The 10,116-nt window shown below is 41.9% G+C and overlaps 1 protein-coding gene across 1 annotated transcript in view; it reads left to right on the forward strand.

Annotated features, from left to right (window-relative positions):
* The window catches only part of nyap2a (neuronal tyrosine-phosphorylated phosphoinositide-3-kinase adaptor 2a), a 30,337-nt gene extending 21,714 nt beyond the window's left edge, over window positions 1–8,623 (forward strand). The window contains exons 6-7 of the mRNA XM_034148189.1: window positions 400–500; window positions 7,575–8,623. Coding sequence (XP_034004080.1) covers window positions 400–500; window positions 7,575–7,787 — 314 coding nt within the window. The 3' untranslated portion in view covers window positions 7,788–8,623. The remainder of the gene's footprint in view (window positions 1–399; window positions 501–7,574) is intronic.
* Window positions 8,624–10,116: the final 1,493 nt, after the last annotated feature.

Below are 10,116 nucleotides of genomic sequence, written 5' to 3' on the forward strand. Positions count from 1 at the left end.
AGATTACCTCATTAGATTTACCTCAGCAGATTTACCTCATTAGATTTACCTCATTAGATTTACCTCATTAGATTTACCTCATTAGATTTACCTCATCAGATTTACCTCATCAGATTTACCTCATTAGATTTACCTCATCAGATTTATCTCATCAGATTTACCTCATCAGATTTACCTCATCAGATTTACCTCAGCAGATTTACCTCATTAGATTTACCTCAGCAGATTTACCTCATCAGATTTACCTCATCAGAACCTCATCAGATTTACCTCATCAGATTGACCTCATCAGAACCTCTTCAGATTTACCTCATCAGATTGACCTCATCAGAACCTCTTCAGATTTACCTCATATATATATATTTCTGTTAGTTTTAACTGATGTAATAAAATCCACAGAATCAAAGTCAGTTTGTAAACTCGGCCGCTCGGCGTCGACTTCAGGAGTTCCTTCATCTCAACGTCCCGTGCAGGACCCCCCCCACCCGGCCCTCAGACAGGTACTGTGAACACCTGTCTGTCAAACACCTGTCTGTCAGTCTGTCAAACACCTGTCTGTATGTCTGTCCAACACCTGTCTGTCTGTCTGTCAAACACCTGTCTGTCTGTCTGTCTGTCTGTCCAACACCTCTCTATTTACTTGTCAAACACCTGTCTGTCTGTCTGTCTGTCTGTCAAACACCTGTCTGTCTGTCCAACACCTCTCTATTTACTTGTCAAACACCTGTCTGTCTGTCAAACACCTCTCTATTTACTTGTCAAACACCTGTCTGTCTGTCTGTCTGTCTGTCTGTCTGTCTGTCTGTCAAACAACTCTCTATTTACTTGTCAAACACCTGTCTGTCTGTCTGTCAAACACCTCTCTATTTACTTGTCAAACACCTGTCTGTCTGTCTGTCAAACACCTCTCTATTTACTTGTCAAACACCTGTCTGTCTGTCTGTCTGTCTGTCAAACACCTCTCTATTTACTTGTCAAACACCTGTCTGTCTGTCTGTCAAACAACTCTCTATTTACTTGTCAAACACCTGTCTGTCTGTCTGTCTGTCTGTCTGTCAAACACCTCTCTATTTACTTGTCAAACACCTGTCTGTCTGTCAAACGCCTGTCTATTTTATCTGTCTGTCAAATACCTGTCTGTCTACTTGTCTGTTTACCTGTCAAACACCTGTCTATTAACCTGTCTGTCCTTTGCTGAACAGAAAGTAAAAAACATTTTAGATGAAATCTCCGACCCATTAGCTGACTGATATAAGAACTGTAACATGTAAACATGTAAACGTATAAACACGAAAACAAGTAAACATGTAAACATTTAAACATATAAACATACAGTATAAACATAGTCGTTGAGCTTATTGAAAGTGTTTCTCTGATTAGTTTAAAGTTATTTTAGTATTTTCTGTTTTGTGTGAATATTTGGTGTTTCAGTAAATCATGTTTTGTGTCCTGAACTGTAACGCTGAAGTACATTTTAAAGTGTTGATAAACTCTATAAATAATGTGAATAATGACACTAACACAGGTTTATTATTAAACACTAACATTAAACTAACTCTGAAGCTGATTACTGTTTACAGCAGGGGTGGGGAACCTTTTTCCTCTCAAGGGCCATTTCAATTTTTTCAACATCCTCCGAGGGCCGTACAAATGATTGACCTCTGCTTAAAAATACTAAAATCACAGCCCATTAATTTCACCTTTCTTTCATGCTGTGCAAAGAAAAAGCAACCTCTTAATCACGGTGTGGCATGCATGCACGTGCACGGTGTGGCATGCATGCATGTGCACGGTGTGGCATGCATGCATGTGCACGGTGTGGCATGACCACCAAAACAGAAAGATATGGACACAAGATGTGTGCAAATGTATGTAGTTTCCTATCCATGTGAACATGATTTAAGTGGGCGGGGGGACCTAACCTCCTCTAGGGGGGTCCAGCGGCATGCTCCCCCGGGAAGATTTTTTGTTTTAAATATTGAAGTTAAAAGCATCAATCTGGTGCACTTTGAGAGCAACATGAAGAGATCTATGGATACATCCAGGGGCGGACTGGCCATTGGGAATACCGGGAGTTTTCCCAGTGGGTCGGTACCGAAGTGGGCCGGTCGGACAATTCACTAGCACCCCCCGTTGACAATTGACTAGCGGTACCGAGTTGGGCCGGTCGGCCGGTCGAGTTTCCCGGGCTGATTTTTAGTCCCAGTCCGCCCCTGGATACATCTCTCAACACCATATGAAACAGATTTTCTTTTTCTTTATGGATATTTTACAAATCACTCCCCTTTTTACTGTCATATGGTATTTTATACCTGTTTACTTTATTCTCTTATTTTTTTACAACTATAATGATCATATAAAGATGTGCCTTTACCTCACTGGTTGGAGAAAAAGCTTCTCATATTCGTTAGCATAGCTAGCTAACCAGATGCTAATAACAGCAAAGTGATTGACTGTATGATCAGTATGACAGATGAACAGATCGTCACTGGGCTTTCAGCTAAAGACACAGCCACGCAGAAACTGCAGCATGCTCCTTATGGGTACTGACATTTTAGGAGCGGCGTTCCAAGGCTCTCCGTCAGCACTACACCCCTTTCAGACGAGACATATACCACGTGATGACACGTTAGGCTCGTGTTGTGTTCAAGGACCCTGACCTTGGCCAGGAAAAACAGGCACTCGCTTTTTTAATTATTTTGCGGTCTAGATTTCTTAAAAGAAAATGTGCGTGTGTTTATAAATTACCTCGAGGGCCGTATCAAATGGTCTCGCGGGCCGTATACGGCCCGGGGGCCGGAGGTTCCCCACCCCTGGTTTACAGAGAGGATCTGCTTCAGCTGGATATACTAACATTTCAAATGCTCATCACTCTCTACCTGTGTGTCAATGTTTGCTCACTTTATCACAATAAAATATATGATTCCTCTAAACTCACAGATATACTTTACATTTCTGACTGAAAGAAATATATTACATTACATAAGGAATACCACCATCTAATCTCAAATCTCCACCTCTGTGTGCGATAGTGCACGCTTTTAGCTTGCCACGCACCTCCCCGTTTATCCCATGGGAGCCTGCCTGCAGGCAGCAGTGTCAGGACACCTCCACTCGGAGGACACCTCCACTCTGAGGACACCTCCACTCTGAGGACACCTCCACTCTGAGGACACCTCCACTCTGAGGACACCTCCACTCTCAGGATAGGAAGTGCACGCTAAGAATTCCAAAATAAAATCGCCACTATCAGTACAGCGCCACTTTCCAAACAGGAAATGCACGCAAATACAAAATAAAATCGTATCGTACTGACACTTATTATATACATATGCATATATATATATATATAGATATATAGGGACACCTTGTATTGTAGTTACTATCAGTACAGCGCCACTTCTTGAAACAGGAAATGCACGCAAATACGAAATAAAATCGTATATATATTTATATCTTGTAAAATACAAGACGACATCTTGTATTTTAGTTACACCCGCTATTGATTAATTCGGTCAAAATTAGACCTTTTCACCGTCCATATAGCTATAGTGAAATAAAATAATAGAAAACATTTAGCCTCTTTGATGTAATAATCGGAGCTGAAACCTCTCTGCCATCTCACACACCCTTCCTTATTTATCTTTGAATAATAACATAAAAATAAAGACGACTATACTCCAGTCATTTGAATGCGATTAGCTGAGATGATATGATTAACCGACAGCTGTGGGTATTTGATAGAACAAGATGATTTGTCTACTTGTATGATACATATTGTAACTATGTCAGCATGAAACCACAGAGGGCAGTGAAAGTTAGAACCATATTTATTTTCTTAAAATGATTAGCCTCTCATTTACGTCATAAGGTGGAAAATGTTATGTATAATGATGTTACTTCCAGCTCTATAGTCTAATCTACTGTTTGCTATTACAATAGACTGTTTCACTACATACTTCATTTCTCACTTTACTGCACTATTGGATTAAGATTATGCATATTCAACTATTTGCTAGAAATGATATCCATTTTAGATTCCATTGTGTATTAAAATGTCAACTCTTTTCATGTTTGGTAGTTCTTTGTTCTGCTAGATCCCCTTGTGGTGTGATGCGGGAGACAATACAAGGCTTCTCTTAAAGTAAAGCTCCTCTGTGGAGTTCATGGTATCATCAAGGTGGACAAAGTGTTCCAACTTCCTGTTGCCCTTTGTTCCTCTGTGGTGTTCATGGTATCATCAAGGTGGACAAAGTGTTCCAACTTCCTGTTGCCCTTTGTTCCTCTGTGGTGTTCATGGTATCATCAAGGGGGACAAAGTGTTCCAACTTCCTGTTGCCCTTTGTTCCTCTGTGGTGTTCATGGTATCATCAAGGTGGACAAAGTGTTCCAACTTCCTGTTGCCCTTTGTTCCTCTGTGGTGTTCATGGTATCATCAAGGTGGACAAAGTGTTCCAACTTCCTGTTGCCCTTTGTTCCTCTGTGGTGTTCATGGTATCATCAAGGTGGACAAAGTGTTCCAACTTCCTGTTGCCCTTTGTTCCTCTGTGGTGTTCATGGTATCATCAAGGTGGACAAAGTGTTCCAACTTCCTGTTGCCCTTTATTCCTCTGTGGTGCTCATGGTATCATCAAGGTGGACAAAGTGTTCCAACTTCCTGTTGCCCTTTGTTCCTCTGTGGTGTTCATGGTATCATCAAGGTGGACAAAGTGTTCCAACTTCCTGTTGCCCTTTATTCAAACTACAGAAATGCATTTGCAGAATGCCAGATACCCTCTTTTGTCTCTGATCTTGTTTAAGAAGGTCCACATGTCTTCCATCTGTTCAAACCTAAACTTGAATGGCTCTAAGATTGCCTCCATCTCGTCCTCGTCACATTCCTCAGGTTTTTCCTCCCAAAGCTTGACAGCCTCTGTGAGTTGTGCTTCCCCCATGCTCCCTGCATCGGGCAAATGCACCCTGTGTGCCACCACCCACTCCGCTGCCTTCTTGCAGTCCTGCACCATCTTAGATGTGGGCTACGGAAAAGAGAGAGAACATATATCATACCCACTGATACATATTAAGTAGCTTTTTGGCAGACTAACCCAAGGAAAGGGCGTCCTCCTTGGATATGATAGAACTAGTAAACAAGCCTAGCGCTTCCATTGTTTTCTCCACATCTTTCTGATCAGCTGGACGAGGCTGAAGTTGCTCCTCTTTCTAAAAAAATAAAAAAAACGTTGAATGTTCAAAATACAAGGGACTATTGCCATGAACCACCATACTTTTAGTAAAGCATGCTATTTTCAACATATTCTTTAGTTTAAGGACTGTCCTCCAAGATCGTCCTAAACACTGATTCCACCAGGAAGAATAAATGCAGTAAATATTGACAAAATACATATCTTTTTAAAGACAGAGTGGTGAAAGAAATAATGAAATTGAAACTTTAGTGTGAGAGTAGATACAAACACAACTTAAGTGAAATAGATTGCAATACAAATCTGAGCTCAGTGATGTCATCCACCCTCCTCTTCCTCACTCTGAACACTGGAGGCACCTCACCTCGCAGGAGGGCTCAGATGTCTCCGTCCAGTGGGCAAACATTTTGCCACGACTCAAATAAAAAGGGTTAAACAAAGAAATAAAGGTACTGTCGGTATAACATTGTGTTTTTTAACCATTTCAAAGTTAATCTAACGTCAACATTTTAGTGGTCTCACCTTCCGAGGTCGACATTCCCCATTAGCATGACACACCATGCAAAGCTGGCCTGTCAATCTAAAAAAGGAAAGAAATATATGATCACTGTATGTCAGGTTAAATGTCATAATGGGATTTTGAGTTTACTTTAAAGCCAGATCAACTTACAATAGTGAAATCATAGGGTGCATCTAGTACGGTGTAAAGGGCATACTATGAAAGAACATATATTATTTAATGTTATTATCTTAAAAACAACAGAGAATGAAATCAGACCAATAATGTAGCCTAGCATCAACATGAAGGTGCCACAGTCATTCCCATAGCTGCCTGGGGAAACCCGAGCATGTCAGAAAGCATTTAGTTGTTTTGTTATGGTTTGACATTTCTGTTGAATATAAATGATACAAATTGTATACTATTACTTCTATTTCCAAAGCAGTCGTCTCTTTCCACGGTCCAGGATTTATTGACTGTGAAAGGTTTCTAGAATGAAAAACACAGCTGTATGAAGATCTAAACAGGAAGCTATCCAAATGATCAATATGGTCCTCTTTCATGCACAACACACACCATCAGAGGTGGCAAAAGGACACACTCTTTACTTAAGTAGTAAATCATTTGGTAAAAGTAGAAGTACTGATACAACATTTTACTTTAAAAAGTACAGGCTTTGTAATCACACTACAATGTAACTTTGAATGCCTCTTGTTCGTGGTTTGCGTGTATGGTGCATGATGTGCACACCAAGGAAGGGCTCGCCACTTTTGCAATCAAGCCGGGAGTGGGGGACACTTGATGGAAGCAGGAGAGAGAGCTGATGTGTTGGGTTGCGGTGAGGAAGAGGATGGACCAGGGCAATGTTCAGAAGCTGATGTGGATGGCAACGTGTGGCAAGCCTCCAGGTAGTCATGAATACCAAGTCAAAGTCAAGTCAAGTCTTTTATCAATGTTAGTCAAGCAAGTCTCAAGTCAAAAAATATGCGACTCGAGTCTGACTCGAGTCAAGTCATGTGACTCGAGTCCCCACCTCTAGTGGGCACACACACACACACACACACACACACACACACACACACACACACACACGCGCAAGGTTACTTAAGGTTTCTCACGCAATGCCACTGCCTCGTAGCAAATAAGACATACCGGCTTGTCCCCATGTCTCGGTAAATGAGTGCATTCAATTGCCTTCCATCTGCATCAACGTTTTTTTTTACCGCTGATGATATTGAGACGCATCAGTGCATAGCGCCATCAGTGCATATCGCCATCGGTGGCTTATGATAAGCAAATGATATGCTCTGCAAGTATATATATATTATATCGATAAATGTTGTTTTGTCTGCGAAACAATAGACTGCATTCATTGTTTTGGATAGTGCAAACAGGTCACGCACCTTACCTTACTGATTTGCAAAAACTTCCATCAGACGAGTCCTTCGAGGGGGCGGGAAAACGTGCTCGTCAGAATCGTCACTTCCTGTACTGACAGTGGAGGTGTCCTGAGAGTGGAGGCCTGCAGGCAGACCCCTCTCAGGCAGACCCCTCTCAGGCAGACCCCTCTCAGGACACACCCCTCTCAGGCAGACCCTCTCAGGCAGACCCCTCTCAGGCAGACCCCTCTCAGGCAGACCCCTCTCAGGCAGACCCCTCTCAGGCAGACCCCTCTCAGGACTCCTCTCGTTTATCCAGGGCTTTTGATTGGGGAATTAATTAATGTCATCGATGCATTTTCCAATGTAGTAGATGACCGTGTCCTTGTGTGTGTTGATGTTGTCAGCCTCAAACACACACCACTCAAACAACGTGTGTGTGTGTGTGTGTGTGTGTGTGTGTGTGTGTGTGTGTGTGTGTGTGTGTGTGTGTGTGTGTGTGTGTGTGTCCAGATGCCCTGGTTGTGCGGAGACGCCACCATGATGGAGATGATCGAGAGGAAGCGAGTTCTGTGTCGGGAGATTAAAGGCCGTCAGCGCCCGGAGAAGAATCTTCTGAAACAGGACAGCCTTCCCATCCTGCCCAGCTGGAGGAGGAAGCCTCCGCCATACTCCGCCCCCCCCAACACACACACCCCCACCGTGTTCTGGGACACCGCCATCTGAAGCACAAACACACACACACACAGACTGGTGCAGGTGTTGTCCTGTCCGTCCAATCAGAGCGCAGGATGTGAAGGTGTAGCAGAGGTTTCCTTTCTACTCGTTATTTTTCTATTTGACACTGAAAAGATTCAGACGGTTTTAAAGTCTGACCGTCGTGTAGCACATCGTGTAAAACAATATGAGTATCTGTGTGTGGATAAGAGTCAATCATGTTTTTGTATTTTAAAAATCTGTGACGCCCGTCTGTGCGTGGAAGAAAAGTGGTGAGATTTTATATTAAATACATTTTATTATAATGAAAAAATATTTTAAATTGAAAGTTGAGAACATTTTGGCATGTTGTTGTTCTGGTCTCACCGACTGTCCCAAAACACACACTAACTTCAGATTCATTTCAGATTCATTTCAGATTAACTCGACATTAACTCCAAATGTTCTCCAGATCTACTTCAGATTAACTTAATTTTAACTCCAGATTAACTCCATATTTACAGAAGGTACTGAAGGTCACTTGAAGTTTTACTGAAGGTCACCTGAAGGTACTGAAGGTCATCTGAGTTACTAAAGGTCACCTGAAGGTTCACTGAAGGTCATCTGAAGGTCATCTGAAGGTTTACTGAAGTTCATGTGACAGTGTGTGTTTTCGGGCCGGTGAAGGAATATCTGTTTTCTGAAAGAAAATGTTTACTAATCTTTGTGATGGATGTGAACGAGCTGATTCATTAGCATGTCAAATCAATGGTAAGACTGAAGCAAAGCATTCTGGGATACGATGATGAAACCTGTAAATCAGTTTTAAGCCATCGGGAGATTAAATGTTTAAATATGCACTAAAACATTTCAGAGTTAAACTCTGACCGAGTTCCTTTTTTTCAAAATAACTTCAATTTACTGTTTGAAATGTGTTCTGATTTCATACCTGAAGCTAACTGTTAGCCTGTAGCTAAAGACAACACAGTGAAGCTAACTGTTAGCCTGTAGCTAAAGACAACACAGTGAAGCTAACTGTTAGCCTGTAGCTAAAGACAACACAGTGAAGCTAACTGTTAGCCTGTAGCTAAAGACAACACAGTGAAGCTAACTGTTAGCCTGTAGCTAAAGACAACACAGTGAAGCTAACTGTTAGCCTGTAGCTAAAGACAACACAGTGAAGCTAACTGTTAGCCTGTAGCTAAAGACAACACAGTGAAGCTAACTGTTAGCCTGTAGCTAAAGACAACACAGTGAAGCTAACTGTTAGCCTGTAGCTAAAGACAACACAGTGAAGCTAACTGTTAGCCGGTTGCTAAAGACAACACAGTGAAGCTAACTGTTAGCCTGTAGCTAAAGACAACAAAGTGAAGCTAACTGTTAGCCTGTAGCTAAAGACAACACAGTGAAGCTAACTGTTAGCCTGTAGCTAAAGACAACAAAGTGAAGCTAACTGTTAGCCTGTAGCTAAAGACAACACAGTGAAGCTAACTGTTAGCCTGTAGCTAAAGACAACACAGTGAAGCTAACTGTTAGCCTGTAGCTAAAGACAACACAGTGAAGCTAACTGTTAGCCTGTAGCTAAAGACAACACAGTGAAGCTAACTGTTAGCCTGTGGCTAAAGACAACACAGTGAAGCTAACTGTTAGCCTGTAGCTAAAGACAACACAGTGAAGCTAACTGTTAGCCTGTAGCTAAAGACAACACAGTGAAGCTAACTGTTAGCCGGTTGCTAAAGACAACACAGTGAAGCTAACTGTTAGCCTGTAGCTAAAGACAACACAGTGAAGCTAACTGTTAGCCGGTTGCTAAAGACAACACAGTGAAGCTAACTGTTAGCCTGTAGCTAAAGACAACACAGTGAAGCTAACTGTTAGCCTGTAGCTAAAGACAACACAGTGAAGCTAACTGTTAGCCTGTAGCTAAAGACAACACAGTGAAGCTAGCCTGTAGCTAAAGACAACACCGTGAAGCTAACTGTTAGCCTGTAGCTAAAGACAACAAAGTGAAGCTAACTGTTAGCCTGTAGCTAAAGACAACACAGTGAAGCTAACTGTTAGCCGGTTGCTAAAGACAACACAGTGAAGCTAACTGTTAGCCTGTAGCTAAAGACAACACAGTGAAGCTAACTGTTAGCCGGTTGCTAAAGACAACACAGTGAAGCTAACTGTTAGCCTGTAGCTAAAGACAACACAGTGAAGCTAACTGTTAGCCTGTAGCTAAAGACAACACAGTGAAGCTAACTGTTAGCCTGTAGCTAAAGACAACACAGTGAAGCTAGCCTGTAGCTAAAGACAACACCGTGAAGCTAACTGTTAGCCTGTAGCTAAAGACAACAAAGTGAAGCTAACTGTTAGC

The sequence above is a fragment of the Trematomus bernacchii genome, unplaced genomic scaffold (assembly GCF_902827165.1).
Source record: "Trematomus bernacchii unplaced genomic scaffold, fTreBer1.1, whole genome shotgun sequence".
Classification (NCBI taxonomy): Eukaryota; Metazoa; Chordata; class Actinopteri; order Perciformes; family Nototheniidae; genus Trematomus; species Trematomus bernacchii.